We start from the raw sequence: 27,771 nt of genomic DNA on the forward strand, positions 1-27,771 counted from the left end.
TATCTATATACATAATTGAATGGATGCTATCTCGATTAATTTTATGAGATATGTATACACATAATTCTCAATTGAACTATTAGTTAGCTAATCCTACGAGCAATTCTTTTGTTTATTAGTTAGCTAATCCTACAAACCATTCTTTAGTTTCAATTTCGTACAAAAAAAAAAAAGAAGACGAGAATTCGAATCGTCTGTTTTTTTTTTCATTTAACTTAGAATAATGTTACTTTTCTTTTATTTGTTCGTTAGCTAATCCTTCAAGCAATTCTTTTGTTTCAATTTCATAGAGGAAAAAAGGAGAATTCAAATTATCTGTTTTCTCATGTCTTTTTTATTTAACTTAGAGTAATGTGACTTTTCGGGAGTGTCCCAGTGATTTAAATTTGAGACTTTTATGATGATAATCTCAAGTTTGGAACCCCATAATAGCGAAAGTAAAAAATTTGCCTTTCGAATCGAGCTTATCACTGAGCGGACCCACGTGTAATAAAAACTCACTTTCTAAGGCCAAATACTTGTTTACTTTTGAAACATTTGTAAAACCCCAAGTTGACAACTTTTTTCAACTCAGCTTATGACCCTATGCTATGGTTCTTGTCAAAGTTGGACACAAATCTGCCATTTCAATGCTAATATTAATCCAATGAAGAAAACCCATCGCTTAAAAAACGATTCAAATAACAATATCACTGTTCAAAAATTTGCCACCAAAACCAAAGCTTCATCATCCAAAAGATTCAAAAACAAGCAAAAATCAAAAGAATATTCAAAACCCATATCAGAATCTGAAGAAAACCTCCCAATACCTCAAATTAACACTACCCTTATAGCTTTCTTGGATAAAAATCCAATCTTGAGTCGAAATTTTTACCAAATTGATGCTCTTGATCTCGCCCCACGTTTGCTTGGCAAGTTCCTTAGGAGGGATGATGTTGTTCTTCAGATAACTGAGGTTTTTAATTTTGTTAATGTTCTTGATTTAATGTGTGTTTGTGCTTCTTCAGATAACTGAGGTCTCATAATGTTATTGCTGTTCTTGATTTAATGTGTTTTTGCTGCTTTATTGTTCTGAGTTTTTGGTGTTCTTGATTTAATGTATGTTTGTGCTTCTTCATTGTTATGAAGTTTTGATGTTGTTGGTGTTCTTGATTTAATGTGTTTGTGCTGCTTTATTGTTTTGATGTCATTGGTGTTCTTGATTAAATGTGTTTGTGCTTCTTCATTGTTCTGAGGTTTTAATGTTGTTGATTTAATGTGTTTGTGCTGCTTTATTGTTTTGATGTTATTGGTGTTCTTGATTAAATGTGTTTGTGCTTCTTCATTGTTCTGAGGTTTTAATGTTGTTGATTTAATGTCTTTGTGCTGCTTTATTGTTCTGAGGTTTTAATGTTGTTGGTGAATGTGTTTGTGCTGCTTCATTGTTCTTGAATAATGGGGTTGTTGTTCTTGTTGATAGGTGGAAGCTTATAGGCCAAATGATTCAGCTTGTCATGGTCGATTTGGCAAAACAGCAAGGACTGCCCCTGTTGTAAGATCCTAAAAGCTGATATTTTTGTGTCATTAACGTTGCATTAGCGGTGAATGTTGTGAAGAAGTGAACAAGTGTGTGTTAAGTTTTTAGTTGCAGACATAACTAATATTCACTCCGTTTCACTTTGTTTGTCTTACTTCTCTGTTTAAAAAAGAATTAACTTTCCATGTGACATGTTTGAGAAGATCACAAAAAAGTCTTCTTTACTTTTTTTTAGGAGTAAAACTTTGTACCAAGTCAAAACTAGACAAACAAATTGAAATGGATATAGTAAGCATGTGCCACACTCTATAAAAGCTTTAAGCTTTTGGATGATCGGTTTCACTCAAGTTTGTTGGAAAACCAATTCAACGTTGTAGGAAACCAAAATTGTTTAGGATATGATATTTGTTTGTTTACTTAGTTAATCTCTAAATAGGATTTGTTGTCAAAATTATATAGGAATAAGTTTTTCAGTTTCTAGTATAAATACGCTCTTGCATTAGTACAAATCGGCGCTTCTTCCTATCTTGTAGTGAAGAAGGGTAGTAGAGTATTGTGTTGTAGTGATGTAGAGAGGAGAATTGTAGAGAGCATCAACAAATTTATTGAGTTTCTGAATGAATGATTTTCCTTCAAAGTTTAAATCTTTTCCCTCTTTCTTTTTTTTATAATCTAAAATTTATGCAAGATAATAGATGGGCTATGCTCTATTGCATGAAAAGTTATTCAGAAATTATTAAAGGGGATCACTCCGTCCCTTATTAAGTTAGAGTTGGAGATATGATGTGCGATGTCGACCGTCTGTCATGAAATATAATGTAATGGCGTCGTTTACTCAAAGAAAATGTTGTTGTTGCCCTATGCTAGATATTGGTTTATTTAAACTACAGTGAAGGTTAACACACTGTTTAATTCGAACTTGTAAATCGATGTTGTCACGTGTCTTTAGAGTTTCCAGAAAAGGTAGGTTATAGTCGCTTATAAGTAGAAAGTTGATTTGTTTTACAGTGTGACATAATGATATCAATCTCATAGATTTGGTTGCGTGAAGAAAACTTTTACGATCTTATGTAATTTTTTAGCTCTATATCTTAAATACAAAATTGATCCTGAGTTGGACATAATCTTTGGTGAGCATAGTCGGTGGCTTTCTGGTGTATTTACCTTTTGGAGCCATGTGAAACATTTCAAGGTGCTCTTTGTAACTGAACATTTGTTCATTTCTTAGTAGTGACATCGATTAGCATGGGTGTATCGGTGCGTGTCTTCTAAATTTTCTAATGATTTGTGATCTATAGTTTGGTCCTGGTGGTCATGCATATGTCTACCTATGCTACGGTCTCCACATGATGCTCAATGTTGTAGCAGACAAGGAAGAAGCCGGAGCAGCTGTATTGATTCGTTCCTGCGCTCCCATCTATGGTAAATTGAATTACAAACTCTCGTACCTTCCATATTTCCTTATTTTTAATATGCTCTATTTGATCCTTTTAGTCCCACTGCAAGTCGATGCATGCACTTTCCGAAGTACCCCACTTTCTCATAGTGATCTTTTCACTCTTTGAAGCAACATTCCCATTTTGACCAGTTTACATTGTGGCGTTAGTGCACCTCAGAAAACAATTAGATGGTAGTATAGGGTAGTTAAATGCATCCATCGAAAAGTTACCGCAGCAGCTATAAATCTTGTCGGGTTCTTCTAAATTAACTAATATTTGTCTGTTTTAATTGATATCACCAACCAATATCAAGATAGTTAGAGGTATGGCCAGGGAAGAATTACATCATATGGCTATTTTAATATCCCGAGTTCGACTTGATACTTCTAAAATGATCACTTGTTTATACTCTAGAATTATGGTTCATGCGTTGGAGTTCCCATTGTTGCGTGATAAATGGACCTTATAAAAAAAAATGCTTGCATGCTAAATGGCAAACAAGTTAGATAGAACACATTAGCATTCACACAGACTGCCCCACTTACGATGATCTTTTTACCCCTTCTCGGGAAAAAAGATGATGATCTTTCCTCTCAAGTCCTGCATTATTGGACTAGTATAATATCTCTAACAAACAAAGCTGAAATGCTATTTTAGAGTTCTCTTTCAATAATTATGGAGTTTACTCTGCAGGTCTAGGTACTATTCAGCAGCGTCGGGGTTTAAAAACTGAGAAACCTGTTCTTCTTGCAGGTCCCGGAAAGGTAAGTTATGATCTTTGTCGGGTATAGGACTAAGTTGCTTGTTTAATGTCATTGTACTGATCAAGCCTTTCTTAAAGATAACCGAAAGTTTATTTGCCTTACTTGATTTAGATCCCATGTGAAAAGAGTTTAGCTCTGAGAATTTAGCTATAGAGCTATATTAAATTTCTCACTATAGTGGCATTGTATTGCTCCTCTTGAATGTATTATATTCTCCGCATTAAATAGATTTGGTTTCCTTGTTATTTTACGTGGATACTATTCCTTGGTCGGATTATTTCTTCCTAACAACATAGTATCAGAGCCATGACAAACAACAGTACCAACTATCTCACAAAAGAGAATTATGAATAATGGAGTCTAGGAATGAAAGTCATTCTTGGCTCTCGAGATATATGAGAGATTGTAGACTAAAGTTATGCAAAACCTGGTAAATGAGGAGGCTCTGCCTCAAAATGAAAAAGATGTCATGGATAAAGATAACGAAGAAGGATCGACAAGCCTTCTTAAAAAGATATGAGATGCATTAATTGCGACTTCTTTTATTTAAGATAGTTACAAGTTATCGCAACCTTGCTTTTACATGATAGTGTTGCTTTGTGTCTCTATGTAGGTTGGTCAAGCATTAGGACTATCAACAGAATGGTCTAGCCACGCTCTATACACAGCTGGTAAGCATTCTGTTTTTCCATCTTACAACGTTTAGGATCGTGTATTCTTATATGAATCTCCCGTGTATTGTTATGCATAGGACAGGCGGTTTAGAACTCTTAGATGGGCCAGAACCAGAACATATACTTGTTGGTCCAAGAGTCGGTATAGAGTATGCTTTGCCAGAACATGTTAATGCATTGTGGAGATTTGCAATCGCCGATTCTTCATGGATCAGTGCCCCAAAAAAGACTCTCAGACCTCTTTAGCTCACCCATGGGCGCCATCAATTCGTCCCCTCACTCACCAAGAGGGGGGCAGAAAGTGAGAAAATAAGCAAGTTGTTGTATATGTGTATAGGAGTTTTAGTCCTCTCCTTTCAATTTACATCCTTTTTGTGTATATTTTGGTTGATTTAGCATATAACTCAATCATGTTCTTGGTTATATGGGCTTACAAATATGCCCCATTTTGTTGGATTATCTTTCCTAATTACGACAATAACAGTGTAATCCCACAAGTGAGGTCTGATGAGGGTGGTGTGTACTCATCTATACTCGCAAGATATTGCAAAGTAGTTGTGGCTACGGAGTTTTAAATTTTACCAGTGAAACTACAAATCTTATTAACCACAAAATTTAGTGAGTAGTATCAATTTTTTTTATGAATTGTTTCTTTCACCTCTTTCGATGTCAAAGTGCCTATGATATCAGTTCATATTTGGTTACCTGTGGTTGTCCCCCTTTTTTGGTTGAGGCTCGACCTTTGAATTTTGTTTGCCTCTACTTTTCATGTCAAGCTTACAAGTCTAGTTTAGTGAGATTTACCTCTAACGACAAGTCGTGATTATTTTTCAAAAACATGATTGACGTTATTTTATCTTTATCTTGTATTTACGGAGTATTAGACATGCAAACTGATCTGAACACCACCGTTACGAAAAAGGAGGTATGCTGCTCTCAGAATATTAGTTTGTTAGGATAGGATTTTGGTTGGTTGTGAGTTCTCTGCAAAACCTATTTTGAATTTACAACATGAAAAAACATTAGTTGGTTGCAAAAAGCCAAGAAAGATGCTTTTGATGACAAAATAAAACTGAAAACATTGTTTTTATTGTTGTCCTTTTCATTGATTTCATTTATAAGTACTGAAAAACATTAAATTAAAGGAATAACATAAAAGGGTGGTCCTGATGATTGCTGGTTGGGCTATCAATTCATTAAATTGTCTCTATGTGGATATACTTTCTGACCTGTATTAGAGTCTCGATTAAATTTAGGTTACACATTGCAGAGCTCATTTATAGGTGACGCTCCTAGCAAAAATTTTCATATTCAGAGCTCAAACTCGAAATTTCTAATTACGAATAAGACAATTTCATCACCGCACAATAACCGATGTTGATAATATACTATGTCTTTATATATATATATGACAATTTCATTTCTTTTATAGTTTGGGAAAATTAAAACATGGCAGCATTTTGGTTTCAAAATATAGTGAATACATTGTATCTGCATGTTGATAATATCTTTATTTCTAGACATACATGTTATAAAACCTCAAAATATCGCCATATTATATATGTAATTTTTAAAAATTATAACGGATAATAAAAAGACTGAATTACCTAAGTCGCATAATTTTCCCTAATAGTTTGGTGGTGTCCCAATAAGTATTAGGTAAGAAAATATTTTTATACGTGTATATTACATTTTAAATGTTTTCAGATAATTTCTGACTTCACTATTACTTACGATATAATATTTATTTAACCTTTGGGAGCATTGGTTCAAGTCTTTGTCTTCTTAAAATAATTTTTGCCAAATGGATATATTAAACATATACAGATGAATGCATCTAAATTTTTGTTTTTGGTCGTTTGTGTATTTATTTGAGATAATAACAAATATGTTGAAAACTTTATTTTTTTTAATTTTCTAATTTAATTTCCATTGGATTGTTGTTAAAAGAATCTATTTGGTTTAAATTAGTTCAAAGTTGTACCTACCTCATCTACCCAAATAGGAAAAATACAAGAGGGAATATAAATAATAGCAGACTAAGTCCCCCCACACAATAATTAATGGTATTCTTTTTTCTATTTTCTGATTTTGATTTTTTTTTTCATGGTTAAGGAAATAAAAAATTATTAGTTGAAATACATTTTATTTTATTTTACTTATAGAGAAACCAAAATTTTCAATGTGAATGTCAAATATAAAAATGTAAATATATGAAAATCATGTCAAGAGGATTCAAACATACAATATATATGCATAAAAAAAAACTTGTTTAACATTAAATGAATTTATGTAGAGTAGCATGATCGGTAAATATTTTATATAGTCGATTAATGATAGAATTATAGATAATGATGCCCCCCCCCCCCCTTGTGTTATTAGTCTATTTTGTTTTTTTATTCGCCGTTCGAAGCTCATATTAGAGCTCCGACTAAATTCAGATCGCACACTGCAGAGCTCATTCGGGGGTGACGCTCCCAACAAGATTTTCTCCATACCCAGGGCTCCAACCCGAAATCTCTGGTTAAGGGAGGAACACTCCCTCCAGTGCACCACAGCCCATTTTGATGTTATTTAGCCTTTTCGAGATTTATATGTTAGGAGAAAATATAACAAACTTCTAATATCTTTTATTTTATTTGTATTTTCTGTAATATTATTTTGAGATAAATTTAATTATATTGAATACTAACATAGCCAGTAAGGATTCATGTAACCGGTTAGTAGCAAAACCAAGATTTATATAAAAGAGAGTCAAAATAAAAAAAAATAAACACACGAAGATATCAAAATGATTGAACGTAACGTCTATATATCAAAACTTTGTTTTAGTACATTGATATAGCCGATTCTAATTTGCTCGTGAGTTGGGACTGGGACTTAGTTGTTAGTATTATTATTATATTAAAATAGTCTTTTCCAACTATATACTAAGTCAAAGTGAGCATCTGGACTTCCACAAGTATATATGGTCTTTCTTAGCGTATTATTAACGTTGTTTCCTCTTTTTGATTTTCTAGTCTTTCAAGTTTTTTCTACCATAGACTTGGATTTATAAGTATTTAATCTTTGGTTATTTAATTTGTGTTAAGTTAAAGTAATATTATCTAAAAAATTTTTTTTACAAAGTATGGCTCCTGGTGGTGGTGTTAGTAGTTGCAAAGAACTTGTAGAATCATGGCAAAAAGTTTCAAGATTTGATACAACAAATATACATGATGAGCTAGAGAAAAGTATTACATGTATTGGTGAAAAGTTTCAAAAGTGTTCAATCCATGAGTTGCTTGAGTGTCCAATTTGTAGAAGGTTCATGTATCCTCCATTTTACCAGGTAATTACTACTTCTTCTATTGTTTTTTTTCTTATTAATCATCGTGGTGTTTTGACCAGCTTTCGTGTATCTCGTCTAATTTCATACGATACTTGTCACTTCCTATCAGCAATAAGTACCAGGTAACTCTGTTCACCAAGATTAGGACAGATGAGAAGAATCCTATTGTTGTTGTTAGTTTACATATGAAGTAACTAATTAACTATGTTGCTTGTACTTTTCGAAAATATTGTCTTTTAAAGGATCAGACATAGGTGCGGCAATATGTTTTAATTTGAAGAGTCTGAACAACATAACTGACAATAAATTCGTTATAGTGTAATTTTCTTATAGGTACCTTTGGAAATTAGGGACAACATATACACTACCCTTTACTCAGGACCTTCTCATCAGTTGTAGGGTTTGGTAATTCAAAATTTCAAGGCCTCATCACTAAAAGCCCGGCTCGCTAGGCGTCCCTCTGGCGTTCGGGTTCCAAACCTCATCTCACTCTTGTGACATGCTATGTTTCCCCTCTCTATTCTCAAGTAAAGAGTGAGTTTCACATGTCAGTTTGTGGATCGCGTTATTGTGTACACCTCGACTATTTTTCCACCAAGTACTAATATAATTGTTATCTCCCACTAGCACATATATCGAGTGACTCTACCCGCAATACTTTGACAGAGAGAAAAATATAACCAAAATTTCATTCTTTATATTGATTCTTTTCATCTCACAATCTTTGTAGTGTCCAAATGGTCATACACTATGCTCAAACTGCAAAATTGAAGCAACAAATTTCTGTCCAACTTGCAAAGTTGAACTTGGAAACATAAGGTGTTTAGCCTTAGAGAAAGTAGCAGAGTCACTTGAATTGCCCTGCAGACATCAAAATCTTGGCTGTCACAAAATATTACCTTACTATCGAAAGCTCAAACACGAAAGACATTGCAAATTTAGGCCTTACCACTGTCCTTACGCGGGATCAGAATGCTCGATAAAAGGGGACATTCCAACACTCATGTTGCATCTCAAGGAGGATCACAAAGTTGATATGCATAATGGTTGCACGTTCAATCATCGATATGTTAAATCAAATGCACAACAAGTTGACAATGCAATATGGATGCTAACAGTAAGTTTTTGCTACTTTTAACAGCTATAATTATGCTCAAACAGAGTATTTTCTGGCCTAAAGAAGGCTCAATGGTTCCTCGGATTCATCTCATAGTTGTTGCCTAAGTAACTCGAAAATGAACTTTTTGAAATCTGTTGGATAGACGGATTCACATATCTTATGTTATGGTTCTGTGATTGTACACTTAACATGTTTCAATCAAATGCAGGTTTTCGACTGTTTTGGAAGACAATTTGTCTTACATTTTGAGGCGTTTTCACTAGGTATGACACCGGTATACATAGCATTTCTACGATTCATGGGAGAGGACAACGAGGCCAAAATGTTCAACTATAGTCTACAAGTTGGTGGTTATGGCCGTAAGTTAACATGGCAAGGTGTTCCTAGGAGTATACGAGACAGTCATAGTAAAGTCCGCGATTGTCAAGATGGACTAATTATTCCGAGAAGCTTAGCATTTTTCTTCTCAGGTGGGAACGGAGAAGAGCTTACGTTGAAGGTCATAGGTCGTATATGGAAAGAAAGTGCCTAAGCTATTGTATAGTGTCGACTCTTCAGAAGATCACTTATGAAGAGAACGGTTATGTATGGTACGGGAGAAAACACCTTTTCCCCTGTACCAAACACAAACCAAAACATTGTAAGTTGGAAGTCATAGTACTCTAATTTGAATGATGTAAAAAGATACTAGTACTAATTTGAATGAAATAAAGTTTTGATTTATTCATTTGGAAAAAATATGTCATTCTAACCTTTCATTTCTGTCTAAAAAGTTGAATTTTTCAGCAAAGTTCTCTTTATAAAAGAAATGGTCAATAAGCAATGACAGTATCTGGAAAATAAGCATAGCCCTTTTTCCAATCCGGAGAAAGGGTCAATTTAGTCCTTTCCCTTTCCCCACCCCCGATAACTCAACAAAAACTATGAACCTCGATTGTAACTAGTCAGACCTCATTATAACAATAATCCTTTCTAACAATATTTTTTACTAAAACGATCATTTTGTTGGAACTTATTTTTCATGTTATATTATATTACTCTCTCTGTCCACTTTTATTTTTCATGTTGCGTTTTGTAAAAGTCAATGAAAATGCTATAAATTGCAGTTTTTTGCATATCAATATGATAAAATACATCATAAAATGTTTGTCGACGTTTTTATAGTTTGACTCTAAAAATAAAAACCACAACAATTAAAAGTGGACGAATGGAGTATATGTTTTATACAATAGCATTTTGTGATAGCAACCAGGTATATTTGTACAAACGACGTTGTTATAAAGAGATTTAACGATTCAGATATTTGATATAGTTGAACACAAGGATAAAATCTCTGCATACGATTCTACCTATGAAATTATACCGATTAAAGAAAGTGCATGATAATAATTGAAAATATAGGACGTGCAAAGAGAAGGGAATCACGTACTATAATTATTTTATTAATACGTAAAAATGTGTTGGTTTTAATGGTTTAAAGACTTCATGCGACTTTCCCGTTTTAAACATAGAAAATTAATATTTTTTTTCCATTAACACAAAGAAAAAGAAAAGAAAATTATCAAAATTACAAAAACCAAAAAAAGAAAAAGAAAAGAGAAATGCAGCAATGAAACAAATCTCTTAATTCTTCCATATGATTAATTGCTCTTCTTTTCCCTAAGATTTTTGGTATGTAACATCTCTCATATTTATCTATATAAAATATCGTGTTTCATCGAGTTGTAATTATGTCAGTAACAGCGGAGACAAATGGATGCAAGAGGTTTCAATTCTTCGTTTAAAACTATATAAATAGGGAAAAATGATTTTTTATTGCTAATTGAATGTCGTTATTTAAATTTCTGACTACGCCACTAATGATGAATTGGTGGATAGGTATCTATATGATATTGTCCTCATTTTCATGATAGACAAAATAGTTGTGTATTGTTTCAATTTTTTTTATTTTTTTTTTGTTGTTGAAAGTGTTTTAATTAATATTTTCTAATTTTTTTTCCTAGGAAATTCTTTTGTGCATCATATAAAATTCAATTTCATTGTTGAAATTTATATGGATTGATATATAAAACCAACATTTTTGGAAGAGGTATTGAACCTTCCATAATTGAACAAAAAAAATGTCTTGCTGTGGAGGTAGAGAAGAAGACGTTTACAGCGGCGGTCCGCCGTCTAACCAAAATACAGTCCCTCCTAGAGCTGGAAATCCCTACGCTGGTGGTGGTACGTTTTTACTCGAAATATTTTTTATCTGTACTCGATGTTTACACCAATCAATACATACAAAAAGGCACGCGTCTTATATATTACTTGCTTTTTTAGAAAGTTAGAGCATTAGGTTGTTGTTAGGGGAAGTTACACATTTGTCCACTCAGTCAAAAACATTTACAAACGAGATTATATACACTATGTATACATATATTATACATTTGTCTGACTATAAGAATATGATGGATTAAGTTCATTTTTTTGGTATTGTAGCTAGTGATAGAGCAGAGCCAAGGGGTGGTACAAGAAATGGAACTCCACAGAAAGTTTTACCAATCGAAATACCGGTTTTACCCTTGGACGAGCTAAATAAACTGACCGGAAACTTTGGTCAGAAGGCTTTGATCGGAGAGGGATCATATGGACGCGTATTTTTTGCTAAATTAAGCAATGGACAGGAAGCAGCAATCAAAAAGTTGGATACTAGTTCTTCACCAGAACCAGATTCCGACTTTACAGCACAGGTGAAGTGACGAAGCAAGAAATTTCAATAAGAGATGTCCAAAGTTTGATGTATATGTGTAAAAAGTAACATATACAGTAAAATTTTCCGAGGAAGGATGTTCAGTATACCTGAAATCTGATTGTTTTTTCTTCGACTGTTGCAGTTATCAATGGTTTCAAGGCTTAAGCATGAGCATTTTGTGAATCTTATGGGGTATTGTTTAGAAGCAAACAATAGAATCTTGATATATGAATTTGCAGCTATGGGATCTCTACATGATGTATTACATGGTATGTGAAATCGTATCCGTTAAGAAAAATAATCCTGAATGCATGATTTGTTGAGGCAATTTAGTTGAATGTTGGATGTTTTTGTTGTAGGTAGAAAAGGTGTCCAAGGCGCGGAGCCTGGTCCAGTTCTTACCTGGAATCAGAGAGTTAAAGTTGCTTTTGGTGCAGCAAAAGGCCTCGAATACTTGCATGAAAAAATTCAGCCAGCTATTGTTCATCGCGATGTCAGATCCAGCAATGTACTTCTCTTTGATGATTTTACAGCTAAGGTTGCTGATTTCAACTTGACAAACCAGACTTCCGATACAGCAGCTCGTCTTCATTCCACTAGAGTTTTGGGGACATTTGGCTATCATGCTCCAGAGTAAGTCCTGCTGCATTCTGAGTTTGCATTAACAACAACAACATATCCAGTATACTCCGACAATGTGAGTTCTGGGGATCGAGGGTAGAGTGTAATATACCTTACACGTACCTCAGAAGTAGAAAGGCTGTTTCCATTAGATATACTAGACATACACAAAAAGGATATTTAGTACTGACAAGAACCATGATAACAATATAAAACACTTGCTACAAGAAGTAGATATAACTAATATAAAGATCATACTATTGTGCAGGTATGCAATGACAGGACAGATAACACAGAAAAGCGATGTCTATAGTTTTGGAGTCGTTCTTTTGGAACTCCTGACGGGAAGAAAGCCAGTAGATCATACAATGCCCAAAGGACAACAGAGTCTTGTCACCTGGGTAGGTTCTTACCTTTACCTCTTTGTCATCGAACCTATCTATACCATCTGTCAGCTGATTCATACTCGAATTTTCTGCAGGCAACTCCAAGATTGAGTGAAGACAAAGTGAAGCAATGTGTCGATCCAAAGCTAAACAATGACTATCCAGCAAAAGCAATTGCTAAGGTTTTCTTACTCATCTTTGCTAGTAGTATTTTGTAAATAGATTTAACTTATTTATACTGACAATGTAACTCTTAACTGTATATTTTCCTCTCAGATGGCAGCTGTTGCAGCACTGTGTGTACAATATGAGGCAGATTTTCGACCAAATATGACGATAGTCGTCAAGGCACTGCAACCACTTCTCACTGCAAAACCAGCAGGACCTGAGTCTAATACATAAGCAATACAAAAATTATACTTTGGAGTATCAACCAGGCCACTTAAATTGTAAAAGAAGCACTAAGGTTATGCACTCTGAATCAAATCTGCTTCAACAGATGGAAGAATTGCATGAGTTTTTTGTTGTATAAACTTACTCCAATACTGGATTATTTGTGATATGTGGCTATGAATACCAATGATTTTACATGTTGGAAGTTTACATGTTGAGAGCAATGTATTTAACACAAATGTAAGTCGATCGACGAAATTTCATTCTATAAGTTATGAAATAATAACAGGAAACATAATAGCTCAACTGGAAACTCTATGGATTAATGCACAGAATAAACTACTTATAGATACTTCTGCACTTGCATCAAGAGCAACAAGTTCAACGAACGCTTCAATTCATATTGTAAACAAAAATTTATAAATAAAATGCGGAGTCTGAAGTGACACCAGAAAAAAAAACTAATCTTGTCTTTCAATTTCATAGAAGATCGTAAACGATCACCAGCTCATAAACAGAGTAAAATCAATAGCCTCCCTTCAAATCGTTAACCACATCATATGGTATGGGGGTAACTGTCTCCAACGTAGCGCCTTCAACCATGAATCCTGGTTTGGGTCCTGCGGGTTGTCTTTTTGTGCTGACAATCTCTCCTCTGGCCTTGGCCTCAGCCTTAATCTGGTCATTCTTCTTGATCCTTTCTCTGACTTCTTCGGTGCATCGGGAAGCTTGAACATGTTCAATCCTAACGTGGATCCTCTTCCTTAGGATACGATCACGAACCTGAGATCCAGAACAAGAAAGAAAACCGTTAGACGAATTAGTGTTAGAGGACCAAATAACAAATATCCAATTCAACTCACAATCCATTAGACTTCTACATAAAGATATACTCGAAACTACGTAACAGAAAAGACATGATGAAAATTCATCATTTCAACAAAAAAACATCTGCAGGTCTTCCAATGACTCGGTTATATACAGAAAAGCTCCAGTTAAGTAGAAACTACGAAGCTTTCATGTCTCGAAACATAATTATAACCTATATATCTCGACAATTTGATACATAACATTGATAACCTTTTGCTCTATGAGTTCATAAGCTTCACATTTTACTATTCCATTTTAAAAAAAATTTCACTCTGGCTTTGTGGATACTTACAAAATAAAATGAGATTTCTTAAATATTAACGAATCAGAAAACCTTATATTCACCACTGTAAATGCAATTCAGCATTTGATATCCATGTAAACATTCGATAAACAAAGCTCGAGGCTTTCTGTTAGTGTGCATTACTACACAGCTCCATTCATGGATTTTACTTGGAAATTAAAATGCTTTTCACTTCAAGGCTCTGAAAGCTCTTAATAGCTGAAGTTCAATTCATTCATATGAATTTGCCAATTCTATAATTATCTTCTACTGTTATTTCTGTCATCAGCTTAGCTTGTAACTCAATTGAGTTACCAATATAATTGAACATTGTTCCCAAAAATACTGTTACTTCAAATCTGTTTGAGATCATGATAGTTTAACACAAATTGATACGAACGGATGGCTAATTTAAGCTACAAATCAACAATTGAAGAGCAAATGCATTGATTGATTCGTTCAATTTTATATAAACGCAGCTAAAAATAATCAGGTATGTGAAAAGAGAGAGATGACCTGCTTGTTAACTTCGACACCGACGGCGCGTTTGGTGACGTTCCAGACACGTCCGGTACGGCCATGATAGAATTTGTGCGGCATTCCCTTGTGAATTGCACCGTTCACTTTGATATCAACATAATCACCGATTTTGAAGATTCTCAGGTAGGTTGAAAGGTGAATTGTACCTTTCTTTCTAAATGCACGAGAGAATGAATCTCTCGTACGAGACCTCAATCCATGGCCGGCCGGCATTTTCCTCCGCCTTTCTCCGGTGTGTGCAGTGTGTGACTGTGTGTGCGGGAAGGAAGCGACTGAAACCCTAAAAATCAAAATGAAGAGATGAATGTATATAGGGCTTTTGATGAGTTGGGCCGGATTATATATGGGCTTTAGTAGTTTAGCCCAATTACTCTTTCACTAATTGGGCTTCATCTCTGTGAATGGGTTGCCCTTAGAACTTTCAGCCCGATATCTCACATTAATACGAGTCCACTTGGATATAATCCTAATATAGGAAAAAAAACAAAAATCCCACATTTAAGTTCTCTTATTATCATTATCCCCTATTGGTTTTACAAATCCCCAAAATCCCTCATTTTCGCGCATCGCATTAATGTATCAGCGCATCAGATTAATGTATCTCGTACATCAGATTAGTGTATCATGTATAAAATATAATGTATCTTACTTAATGATTAATGTATCTCGCGCATCAGATTAATGTATCAACGCTTATATTATTGTATCAGTTTGAGGAATTTTTGTAATTATAAACTTATAAGGGACAAATAATAATTTTATCTTAAAAGTATGTGATTTCTATCTTTTGCCCTATAATGTATCTTGAATAAAGACATAACTTGTTGTGTCTTTCACAAAATAATTTGTGGAATATTATGATATGAGCATATAAAGTACTTACGTCGCGAAAGAGTTGTTTATTATTTTGGTTGTCAAGGGCATTTTACCTTTTAAGACATAACTTATGAGATATTATGATATGAAAATACGACAAATTTGAATGGGGCATTTGTGGGAAGGGCCATTTAGATTGTTGCTTTATTTTTATAAGTAGTGCAAATATAGCTCTAGAGAAACTATTTTTTTCAAAAACTGTTAGACTTGAGTCTAATATTTATTTAATCATGTATTATTGAGCATTACAAACAAACATTGAACTAATATGATCTAAAAGATCTATAAGTTATTTGGAACAGTCCATTTCGGAGCAGAAGAGTTGTTTTCAAATAGTATTCGACCGATTACGTATTAATCAATATTTGATTCATCGATTGACTAGTCTGAGGTTGAGAAAAAAATCTCAAAAGAAAAGAAGATCATTTACTAAAAAGAATAATGTTTAAAACTCATGTCTCTATACATTTAAATTTTTTGTTCTATGGTGTAGTGTGTGGTCCTAAATTCAAAATTCAAGTTATTTGTTCATTTGTTCCCTTTTAATCATCTTGTCTATATAGATCTATGTCCTTATATGTATATTTCAATTTTCAATGTCCTAACATGTTGCATTTACTAGTGGACCCATTGGATAGTTGTGGTGGTTATGGTAATTATAGATTGAACTTCAATGTTTAATATACCCAAAATTTATTTTCAATATGGTGTAACATAAAATATTTTTACATTATCTATAGCTCAATAGAAAGAAAATTGAAAATTTGAGATTTGATAAAAATGTAATGGAAGACAAAAAGAGCTGGTCCAAAGCATGAGAGAGGTGTCATCAATTATTTGATGTACATGCATTGATTGTATTGAAACTTGAAAGCAACATGTAGGTACAATTTACCGGGTTGTGGTAGAGTGATTCAGATTTCTTCATCTTTAATTATATATTTCGGATTCGATCGAGCTTTTGAGAAAAAAAAAACTTATCGGAGGCATCACCTCCAGAAATGATGAACTCAGATAATTTAATCAGATTTCAATATAAATATTGAACACCAGAAACTAAAAAGAATAAGAATATGTAGGTACAATGTCTTCAAATGAGTTCACTTTCATCAATGCTCTAGCTAGGTTGTCCTAAATCTCAACCAATTATGCTTTTTCCTTGTTGTTGCCCTTTTCATACCTCTTATGAAAAATGCAGAACTAAAGTGGTGTTCCATTTCTCTCCTAATATAGAGTAGCAAACAATTTCTTAGGACTATTGCCTACATGAGTTGAAGGACACAAAATTATATATATTATATTCTAAAAGTTCTCTATGAGGAAGGGGAAAACATTCCCCTTCATGTAGAGTATATTCTTCATTTCGATTCATGTGATATTGTTTGACTAATTCGAAGTACTTTGAAAAAAACAACAACCTGATGTTGAGGTGGAAAAGTATGGAGACCGAACAAGATTAGACACCATGATATATAATTCATATTGTAAACAATGAGTGTTCACCTATAATCTACGAGGACTAAGGATTCAGTCTTAACTTTGAATAAGGGAATTCAATGAGATCAAATACAAATTAAATCGAAAGTGAACATTGATCTGAATCATAGAACTACAATGAAATATTAGACGATTAACCAATACTTATCGAATTTGAAGTATTTGTGTTACTATAAATTATCTTATCGAAGATAAGTAAGAACTTTAAAATTGAACTATTTTTAAATATAGAAATAGAATATTCATTTTAAGATAAACTAAAGAAAAAAACACATTACATAAATCGAGACATCGCGAAAGGGAATAGTTTTATATTTTTAAAGTCATGAGTTCACACTACATACTCAACTCCAACGTAAATTATCTTATCAAAGACAAGTAAGAACTTTAAAATTGAACTATTTTTAAATATAGAAATAGAATATTCATTTTAAGACAAACTAAATAAAAAAGCACATTACATAAATCGAGACATCACAAAAGGGAATAGTTTTATATTTTTATAGTCATGAGTTCACACTACATACTCAACTCCAACGTCAACTGTATTGTGTTCAAATAAACCTCAATACCATAACATTGGATCCACCCTGTATACAAAACAAGGACAATAGAAGCTGAGAGAGACTTGGGATAGATATATGGCTTAAAATTTATGTGAATTTCTATAGACATAATTCTTTTATGCTAGCAAGAATTTTTTTTTTCTTCGATATTTGATATCATATTGAAAACGATTGAATTTGAATTCACATCTTATAGAGATTTTAACTAAAAATTAAGTGTATATATCCCAAATGAATTATTCCAAAACTTTAATGGTGGAATTCCACTCTATTAATTGATTGAAGATAATTAACAAATAGTAATTGCAATGTACAAACTGATCCATGGATACCTAGTACTTATCATAAATATTTTTACTTAAAATGGTAAATTAGAAGTCGAGTTAAAAAAGATTAAAACGAAACAAGGTTATGCTGAAGTGCTAAAAAAGAAATTTAAGAACAAGTTAAGATACTTATAATATAATCTTAGTTTAATTTAACAATATGAAGTTTAAGAAACTAAAATAAGATAATGAAATCTTATTATAATCTTAAACTAAGATACGTATAATATAATGTATCAAAACGCCTTTAATCTAGATTAAAGAGGTCCAAAAATAAATAAATAAATAAGATGAACAAATTGAAACAGACTAAAATGAAAAAAAGTAAGACAAACAAATTGAAACAGAATCGATACTATAGCTTGGATTGTACTCTTTACAAGTGTAGATCTAAACTTACATGATCTTGATGTACTCCTTCCTTCAATTCATACCCAAATCTTGTTAAAGAAATTGAGCTACTCTTTGTGTTAATCTTCTTCAAATCTCCATTAACATTATTATAAACTATTGGCCTAACAAAATTAGAAACATTATTAGGAGAATAAGAATTACTACTACTACTACTAATACTACTATGATGAACATGAGGTACTCTCCATAACGCTGACAATGAACGATGATTTTGATTTATATCGCGATTAATTTGTTGTGAATAACAATGGCTATGGCCGTTATTATTCACATAAAAACCACCACTAGTAGTACTACTTGTACTACTAGTATTGTACAACGCTGAATTAAAATAAGCGTTGTACTGATATTTTGCATATTGAGCTCTCTTAGCATGTTGACGTTCTCTTTTATGTGCGTTTTGATGTCCTCCTAAGGCTTGTGATGTTGGGAAGTTCCTACAACAATATTGACATTCAAATTTTCTGTTGTTATTGTTGATTTCTGTAGTATCTCCAACACTATCATGAATCTCAATTGATTGATCTTCATGACGAATAGTAGTACCTAGTAATTCTTTACCAAAAAGCCTAATCGCGGCTTTTTCTTTCGTTGGTCTCATGAAAGGAAGTTGAGAAAAAGATTCAACATTCATGAAATCTTGAGTTTCTTTATCTTTGGTTTTCTCCATGTGTAAAAGAAGATATAGTATATTGAGAGAGAAAGGATAAAGAAAAAAGGGTTTAGAAGAGAGAATATATAAAGTTGAAGCACAACTAGAGAAGTATGTAATATATAGATAACTTAACTTCAGCTGATATCTATGACCTTAACTCTAATATGCATGTACAATGAGATATTTAAATCTGTATAAAGTTAAACATGAGTAGACACATGCGTCCAACGTGTATTATGTCGTGCTCGCAGGGCGGAGTTTGGGGATTGTAAATTTCGTTAAACTTTTTGTTGATAGTGGGATTCGAATCCGCAACTCTACCGTGGAAGACATTTTCACAACCCCTTTCTTACAACTAAACTATCAGTCAATTTTGTTAGGAGTTCACGAGTTAATATACATATATATTTATTTAAATTTCTAGTACAAATACAGAATCTATGAAAAAGATACTGATTCGTCCGAACCCACCAACATCCGCCTAGCTCCGGCCTCTGTTTGTAATTGTTCAACTTTATACATGTTGAAGAGTCTAGTTATACACTGTTAAATGACATATTTATTTGTGTGTTAGGTGTATATATTATATGTTAGTGTATATTTTTGGGGGTGGGACTGATATATGAAGGAAGTAGTCAGATGTATTAATTTGGGAACTGACTTTTCAATACATTAATTTGTATATTCATGGTAACCAGACAATATGCCAATCACATATCTTGTGGAAATCTTATTCTATACAATTGTTATTTATTGATGTTAGGGTTTCCTATTAAAAAGCTAGTGACAAGTGGATTCGTATATATATCGGATATTTTTTTATCGATAATTTCAATCGAAATTATTCTAATTCATTATGTTAAGTAATGTTAACATCATGACTATGATCACAAAACCCACAAAGGTGCACTCTTAATTACTATAGGTTATAGTAATTTTTATACATTTATTTAATTCCATTTTCTCGATATTCAATCCTCCATGTGACACTTTATATTGTCTTAATCAATTTTCAATCTCATGAGCTAATATTTACATAATTGACTAGTTACGTTAATCAAGTACTCATCTAATTAGGTCTATTTCTAATTTATTGTTCACACATTGATATTTAAGAATAAATTTAAGTATTTTTTTTTTCATTTCAAATAATTTAATAATTTCTTGGGACCAAACTTTGGGTTGAATTAATTATGCAACCTGCATATATATATATATTTTTCTTGTGTGGGTCTATAATCTATATGTATAGCCAGGACCATGTACTTATAGTTGGTGATGCTTCTTTACTACTATTGTCTACTTTCTTGTGTTCTTTTCACCAAAATGCATGGTCCCATAAATAATAATATTTAAAAAAAAAACAAGATTATATAGACTATATGATAATTTCCCACGCAAGAAAAATGCAACATGCTATATATTATCCCATCTTAATAATATATAGGCGATCGAACAACAAGGAAATGATCTCGTATGATCGCATTTACAAAATTAACGAATCAAAATTATCAATATCCAAACATATTATATATATATATATATAAGAAAAGCATTACTAGGAATTATTACAATCTAAAAAAGATCAAACTTTGAAAACTCTTGAGAATTTTATGATATATACAGTTTGATGTTAAATATCGTTATCTAATAAAAGCATTTGGTATATATATATATAGTAAAAATCTTATGGTAGTTGCAAGTTAAAGGACGATCACATGAATTATATGTTCCCCCATTTAATTAATTTCACTTCATGTCACTGCTAAAGTGGTCCTCTTTTTTCTTTGATTTTAATATTAGATGTTGACTTAAGAGACTATATATAAACATATGGTAGATGATAAATTTAATTTATTTTTCCGTCCCCCACTTCTGAATATATATATGTACAAAATTTCTAGCTCAAAATATTGACTTTTATAAAAACAATTAATCAATAACATCAAAGTTCGATTCAAAATTTTATATCATATACATATTAAGTGAATATCTTAAAGTAAATATATGGAATAGATCGCGAAAATATATATACGTTAAAAGGTTTCTCGATTAAAAATGGTCTAGCTCTTGTGAACTTGAATATATATTTTGAGATCTTAAAATTAAATGATTTTCTTTTAACTTATAGGAGCATAAAACAAAAAATTCAACTTTTTTTTTTGTCTTAACAATCAAATAGTATCTAAATATTAAATGTAGGTCAAATACATAAACAGATCACTAAACTTGTTGGGTTTTTTTCCTCAAGTACCTCAACTATGCTATTTTTCTATTGAATCATTGAACCATCCATAATTTGTTCCTTTTAAACAAACACCGTGATTGATGTGGAATCAGATTTTTGTGAGGGGTATTGATAGAGGATACGCATGTTGTCCAAAACTCATTAGTCTAATTGTTAGTGAAAATATTCGAGGATAATTGTGTTTTACTTCAAGCTATTTGAACACATTAGAAAAGAAATGAGATTCACACAGTTTGTCTTCACTCCTTCAATCAAAATCATTACAATACGAACACAATTGAAGACATTTACAATAGAAAAACTTATCAAAATCAATCAACAGTGCTAAAAGGAATAAATTATGTGTGGTTCAATAATTCAATAGGAAAATGACATAGTTTAGGTACCTGAGGAAAAAACTCAATAAATTTAGGGATCTGTTTATGAGTTCGACCTTAAATGTAATATATTGGTATATAAGTCAATCACCATCATAAGAGAAAAAAAAAATCTCAAATATTAAATTATATCATTAATAATATATTATTATGTTTTACTATAATTTGAATCCATTAATATTATTATTGATTTTTTATATATCTTTTTTTTTTTTACAATTCACTTCCTCCACATATTGAACTCTTGACTTGTTCTTTATAATAAGGTTGGAGGTCCCCTTAATAAAATGAATTTGGAGGGTTCATAAAGATGGTGACAAAAGTACAATATGATTGAAGCCAAAACTATAAATAAGACAACAAAGTTTGGTTACAAAAAGTACAATCTTTTAATTTAGTCTTCACTTGTGCTCCCTTGCTTTTCAATATAATATACGAAAAAGCGTCTAAAATATTCTCAAAGTATTGAAAATTGTATAAAATTACCCTTCATTCACCTATTTGCTTCAAAATACCCTTCTCACCCACCTATTTGGTCCAAAATACCCTTGTCATCCACCTTTTGGTTCAAAATTGACCACTTATTTAACGGTTTTATATTTAAACTGTTTAAATATTTTTTTAAATACGTGGCGCTCAACTATTTGTTATAATTTAAACTTATTAGTATAATTTATAAATCAATCCACTACCCACCCATTACTAATTAAACCCCTCTAAATTAATAAACCCGTCACATTATTAATGCAAGCTACTGCCAACTGAGTGTTTTAAAAATTTGAGGCGAAAATATCTATAGAAGTAAATTATCATATATTCAAGTGTCTAAGTAAAAATCACCGATAAACTTAAAAGTCTGACTATGTTCATATTAATTATTCTTACGTCTCAATTATGTGATGTTACTTCATAGGTAACTTTTTTTCAAAATAATATATTAAAGGTTTCAAAACAAATCATAAATATTTATAAAATTATATTTTAAAAAAATGCATGAATTAATTCGGGATGTATTACTTCTTTACCTTTAATCATAAATTTCTAATCAATTTTGAAAGAAAGTGCCCTCCTAAATAAGTGGCTCAACCTAAATTTAATTGGGGCTTCGACTCGGACTCGAATAATTTTGGATGTCATTTTCAGGAATCTATAATTTCATCGTGTTTTAGTAGTGCTTATGACGATTTGATATTATAATTAGATTATTAATTGGGTGAGGTTTAGTTAGTAATGAGTGGGTAGTGGGTTGGGTTATAAATTATATTAATAAATTAAAATTATAATCAATAGTTGAACGCCAAGTATTTAAAAAAATATTTAAAGCGTTTAATTTTGAAACAATTAAAAAAGTGGTCAATTTTGAACCCAAAGGTAGATGACAAGGGTATTTTGAAGTCAATAGGTAGATGAAAAGGGCATTTTAGAGCCAATAGGTGGATGAAGGGTAATTTTATACCATTTTCAATACTTTAAGGGTATTTTAGGCCCTATTCGGTATAATATATACTAGTCATATTTCATTTTTTCAATAGATAAACTCTATAAATATTTTATTAAGATATAATATTAAATCATATAGATATAAGAAGAATTAATTTATAGTATCATAGTTTAAATTTTGAGAATTTAAATTCTAAAAATATTAAATAAATTAAATCTAAATTAACTTTCAATAGGCGAAACATGACGATCGGAGGAGTTAGGAGTAGTACACTTTGTTTTTTGTTTTTTGTTTTTAATGTATGAGAATTTTTTATTCATTGCTATTTATATTTTATTTTTTTTTTCAAATGTTCAATGGTGGTTAAGGTGTCTTTATCCTAGTTCATAATCATCATAAGTAGGCTAAGGGGTCCTTGGATTGTAGTTTCATTATTAAATGTTAAGGATAATTATTGTATAACATAAAGACTCATGTTATGTCACAAAAGTTAGGACTATTTATATATAGAACTATTCACACCTTTCCATTGCAAAACTTCTATCAATTTAAAATTTTTATATAAAAAAATGATTATTTATAATAAAAGTATAATTTTTAAAATATATATTATTTTATCCACTTTAATATTTTTTGTATTTTATTAGAAGTAAGAACTAATAGTGAAAAGTGCTGAACAAAGTGAATTATAAATCTTTTTAAAATTTAGTTTCAAGCATTACTACAAGCATATTAAAATGGGGTATAAAAAGTCATCAGCTTATTGTATCAAATTATATGGTTCTAACTTTTATCTTTATTTAATATTTACCAATTTATTACTTATAGAATTATGTTAACAATTCATATAATAATTGCTTCACGTAAAGATTTTTTTTCAATGTTGAGTTGATAAAATCTTACCTAAAACTAATAACTGAAAAAATAATATTAAAATACTAATAATTTTTATCTAAATAATGTAAGAAAAATAAATTTTAAATAAATATGTATGTAAAATTTATTTATATTTTAGACGTCAAATTAAAATTTCGCTTTAGGCCCCCAATCAGGTCCACAAGAGGTTCATTGCAAACCAACAATAATAACAATAATAATAATAATAATATATTTACCGTTAATTTGTTGTGTATGAGTAGCATATAGATTATGAGGTGAGAATATTTGCCATAAACATGAAAGTGTACTCCATTAGTTGTATAATTTGCTAATCATATATTCCAAGGAGACTAATCATTGATCTTGTTGCAATTAATGTCTCCAACACACACACAAAAAAAAAAAATTAAAGTAGGAAAAGAATCACTAAAAGTAATTTTTCGATAGTCAACATATGTTTGATTGAAAATTAAATATGAAATTTTTAATTTTTTAGAATAAAATTTATATATTTATAAATTATGGAAAAATTATTATAAGTCACAATAATAGATAATTTAAAAAGTTTATAAAGTTGATGAAAACTTATGATTGAAGACAGACTTGTTTGAATCTCTAAATTTAAAAAGCGCCACACAAAATAGGCTGGAGGGAGTATATTGTTTGATATTTAAAAGATCTATGAAAAGATTATGATCAAAGATAGACTTGTTGAATCTCAAAATCTGAAAAGTTCCACATAAAATGGGACAAAGGGAGTATATTGTTTTTCGGGACGTAAGTCGTAACGACATTCTTTAAGGAAAAAATGGCATAAAAAGGTAATAAAGATAGAGTTGTTTGAATCTCGAAATTCAAAAAGTATCACATAAAATGAGACCGAGGGAGTATATAGTTTTTCGGGATGTAAATGGCATATAAAAAGAACAATGCGTCTGCCGGGAGTCGAACCCGGGTCTGTTGCTTGGAAGGCAATTATCCTAACCGTTGGACTACAAACGCTTGTTGATGGTGAATTCAACATATCAATAATATCTCATTTTTGTTTAAAAAAAGAAGAACTTTTCTAACACACATAATAATCTTCCTTAAAAGAATAATGGTTTTAAGACAGAAAAAATTCATGCTTACTCTGTCTAAAAATATTTTTCCACTATTGATTCACACAGTTCTTAAGAAATTATAAATAGAAGAATAATTTTTCTATATCCTTTGAATATACAAATATAATGTCTTGAAAAATCCAATAGAGAAATTACAATAATTATTGATAAGGGTAAATTATAAGTAAGTGTAAAATGATCCATTGATTTCATAAAATGGACAGTATTGTTAAACATCCCAAAATAGTATAGTGAATAACTATTGTTAGACGGAGGGAGTAGTAAGTGACTTTGAAAAATATTGACGCAAATATTATACCTCTTTTTAATAGGTTTTAGGTTCAATTTTCACTAAGTGTTTTCTCCATTTGTTCAGAATTACCTTGTACATATTATTTGTGAGAAATGACATATATTTTGTGGAATTAATCTAAAAGTCGACTTAGATTAATCTTGTTGGCATTTTCATTGTTTATATTTATAGTTTATTCATAAAATAAAATAAAAAGTACAATACTTCATAGTTAAATTATTTCTTATTCAAGGTTGGTATATAATTTTAGTTTAACCCTCAAGCACTTGGATAGTTTTTAGCATATATTTCTGCCCAACATTGTCACACCCTTCTTCTTGTACATTATATTTATAGACTTGGTTATACACAAGTGGATAATTTTATAATTAAGAACAAAAATAAGGGGTCGCTTAGAATAGGTGGTTAAGAATAATATTGAATAAAATGTATTAGTTATGTTGAGATTAGTAAAACTGAGACTAGTTAAATTATATTGTAATTGTTTCTTATCTTCTATTTGGTGGAATATATTAAGGACAATGGTATCTTTATCCATACTAATTCATATATTAATAAAAGTTGTAATGAGCTATTTGTAAAGAATAATGTGTTTCACTATATACTTCCGGTTTCATATTAGTTGATATTTTACTTTACAAGCCTATCAAGAAATTATAAATAAGAAGATAATTTTACTAATCTATCCCTAATAAATTTGTGGAGAATTTTATTAATAAATGTGAACACTTTAAAAAAGAATTAATTGTAAGAGTAATATAGGAAAAATCTAATTTATGCTTATTATCAACTAATATCGACAACTATTTTTAATAAGATGATCAACTAATATAAAACGGAGGGAATATTAGTTGTATGCACTCTAAAGTGAATAAGATTTATAACTATGATATGAATTAGTTATCCATAAGCTGAAAATCCTACCAAACAAAGAATTAAATAATATCATTAGCAATCAATAATATGCTTAACTCACACCCCAGGAATCCTTAGACACGGAGTTAGAGGAGGGTACAAGCTAATCTTTTACTAGAAGAAAAGCTGACAAAAAACATAGAGCGTGCGAAATTCAGGACGTAGATTCCTTAAAAGTCTCCGTTTTAGTGTTTAAAAAATAAGATAATAAATTTTGATATGGACTTTTGTTGTTGTTACGACAGGTGGAGAACAATGCCCTATTATTCTAATTCATAATACCATAACAACTCATAAATATATTATTTTTTCTAATACATCGTACCGATCAACCCTAAAAGTTAGCCACTATCTTAGCCATTGGTTAAATGCGAAAGAAATCTTTGGTGGCAAAAAGAAAGCTTTTGGTCTCCTTTAAATATACATAAACCAAACTTTCATTTTTCTTCAAAATTCCCTCACTTATGTCCAACCAAAACTCACATATATTTCAGAAAAAAATATATAGTGAAATTTGATGAACTTATAGGTACGTTGTTGCAATTGACATAAAAACCGGTGGACCTAGCCGTTTAGTGAATTTTGCAAAACAATGCCATAAGTTAAACCTTTTCCTCCATATATCCATAGGCAAGTAAATATAGATAATGAGCAGCTGATGTTCATTTATTGACGTAACTGGTAAAGTTGTTGTCATGTGATCAGGAGGTCACGGATTTAAGCTGTGGAAACAATCTCTTGCAGAAATGTATTGATGCATTTGAGCTTATGAAGCATTTGGGATTACGAGTGTGAGTGTGTTGCTCTGACTATCCAAAAATGATGTCATTATACTCTTGTCGGATCCTTCAAAAATGCAATTCTAATACTTTTTAAAGGATCATATTATCCATGTGATTTCAAGTCAAAAATACTATTTAAGTAAATAAAATTTGTTGAGAAATTTATCAATAAGCGTTTGTAGTCCAACGGTTAGGATAATTGCCTTCCAAGCAATAGACCCGGGTTCGACTCCCGGCAGACGCATTTTTTTTAGTGTTATTGGCGTCCTCGGCTCTCGATCACGTATATTATAAGTTGAATCTATTTGTTTTTTTTATATGTGTTTTCTTCTTTATATTTTGAATTTCGTTAGAGCTCCACCATTGATCGATAGCCAGATAATCCTCGATCCTCGTGCATATATCTTGGTTTCCTCAGTGTGTTGGCCTTAGCAACCAAATATAACATGCTTGATCATTTCTTAATCAACAACCATGTTTCCTAGAAATGTTTTTTTTTCCAGTGTCCGATACTCACATTGAAGCTTGACTATATCTGGATTCTTCACGTAGGGCTCCCTTCCAAGAATTTTTCATATCCAGGGTTTTAACTCGAGATCTCTAGTTAAAGGTGGAACAATTTCATCCACGACACCACATATTTTGATGGGAAAATTATATGGAATGGCAAACATTCCTAAGTAATTATATAATAGGGGTATAGTTTAA

General features: G+C 31.4%; 5 protein-coding genes and 2 non-coding genes across 8 annotated transcripts; 4 read left to right on the forward strand and 3 right to left on the reverse strand.

Moving 5' to 3' along the window:
* The first annotated feature begins 539 nt into the window (after nucleotides 1-539).
* LOC107032385 (DNA-3-methyladenine glycosylase) lies at nucleotides 540-4,983 on the forward strand. Of its 2 annotated transcripts, none has more exons than XM_015233976.2 (6): nucleotides 540-955; nucleotides 1,460-1,531; nucleotides 2,815-2,938; nucleotides 3,649-3,719; nucleotides 4,333-4,390; nucleotides 4,476-4,983. In XM_015233976.2, exons 1-6 carry the CDS (start codon nucleotides 578-580, stop codon nucleotides 4,637-4,639), a joined length of 867 nt encoding a protein of 288 aa, XP_015089462.1. In that variant the 5' UTR covers nucleotides 540-577; the 3' UTR covers nucleotides 4,640-4,983. The 2 variants fall into 2 exon arrangements, with proteins under 2 accessions (XP_015089462.1, XP_015089463.1); XM_015233977.2 differs by having other exon boundaries at nucleotides 4,471-4,613.
* A 2,401-nt stretch (nucleotides 4,984-7,384) lies between these two features.
* Nucleotides 7,385-9,582, forward strand: LOC107032576 (E3 ubiquitin-protein ligase SINAT2-like). Its single transcript, XM_015234177.2, has 3 exons — nucleotides 7,385-7,724; nucleotides 8,455-8,841; nucleotides 9,053-9,582. Exons 1-3 carry the CDS (start codon nucleotides 7,524-7,526, stop codon nucleotides 9,374-9,376), a joined length of 912 nt encoding a protein of 303 aa, XP_015089663.1. The 5' UTR covers nucleotides 7,385-7,523; the 3' UTR covers nucleotides 9,377-9,582.
* Nucleotides 9,583-10,412: 830 nt separating this feature from the next.
* On the forward strand, nucleotides 10,413-13,190 carry LOC107002692 (probable protein kinase At2g41970). The gene is made up of 8 exons (XM_015200832.2): nucleotides 10,413-10,515; nucleotides 10,848-11,067; nucleotides 11,326-11,576; nucleotides 11,721-11,847; nucleotides 11,938-12,211; nucleotides 12,468-12,600; nucleotides 12,681-12,767; nucleotides 12,862-13,190. The coding sequence occupies exons 2-8, from the start codon at nucleotides 10,965-10,967 to the stop codon at nucleotides 12,985-12,987; spliced, it is 1,101 nt and encodes a 366-aa protein (XP_015056318.1). The 5' UTR covers nucleotides 10,413-10,515; nucleotides 10,848-10,964; the 3' UTR covers nucleotides 12,988-13,190.
* A 90-nt stretch (nucleotides 13,191-13,280) lies between these two features.
* Nucleotides 13,281-14,965, reverse strand: LOC107002693 (60S ribosomal protein L21-1-like). The gene is made up of 2 exons (XM_015200833.2): nucleotides 14,648-14,965; nucleotides 13,281-13,761 (listed from the first exon to the last, which is right to left on the reverse strand). Exons 1-2 carry the CDS (start codon nucleotides 14,882-14,884, stop codon nucleotides 13,504-13,506), a joined length of 495 nt encoding a protein of 164 aa, XP_015056319.1. The 5' UTR covers nucleotides 14,885-14,965; the 3' UTR covers nucleotides 13,281-13,503.
* A 2,487-nt stretch (nucleotides 14,966-17,452) lies between these two features.
* LOC107001675 (zinc finger protein 8-like) lies at nucleotides 17,453-19,103 on the reverse strand. Its single transcript, XM_015199636.2, has 2 exons — nucleotides 18,337-19,103; nucleotides 17,453-17,634 (listed from the first exon to the last, which is right to left on the reverse strand). Exons 1-2 carry the CDS (start codon nucleotides 19,018-19,020, stop codon nucleotides 17,599-17,601), a joined length of 720 nt encoding a protein of 239 aa, XP_015055122.2. The 5' UTR covers nucleotides 19,021-19,103; the 3' UTR covers nucleotides 17,453-17,598.
* Nucleotides 19,104-24,880: 5,777 nt separating this feature from the next.
* Nucleotides 24,881-24,952, reverse strand: TRNAG-UCC. The gene has a single exon. It is a non-coding gene; the product is annotated as a tRNA-Gly (tRNA).
* Nucleotides 24,953-27,235: 2,283 nt separating this feature from the next.
* On the forward strand, nucleotides 27,236-27,307 carry TRNAG-UCC. The gene has a single exon. It is a non-coding gene; the product is annotated as a tRNA-Gly (tRNA).
* The last annotated feature ends 464 nt before the right edge of the window (nucleotides 27,308-27,771 follow it).

The sequence above is a fragment of the Solanum pennellii genome, chromosome 10 (assembly GCF_001406875.1).
Source record: "Solanum pennellii chromosome 10, SPENNV200".
NCBI classification, from domain to species: domain Eukaryota; kingdom Viridiplantae; phylum Streptophyta; class Magnoliopsida; order Solanales; family Solanaceae; genus Solanum; species Solanum pennellii.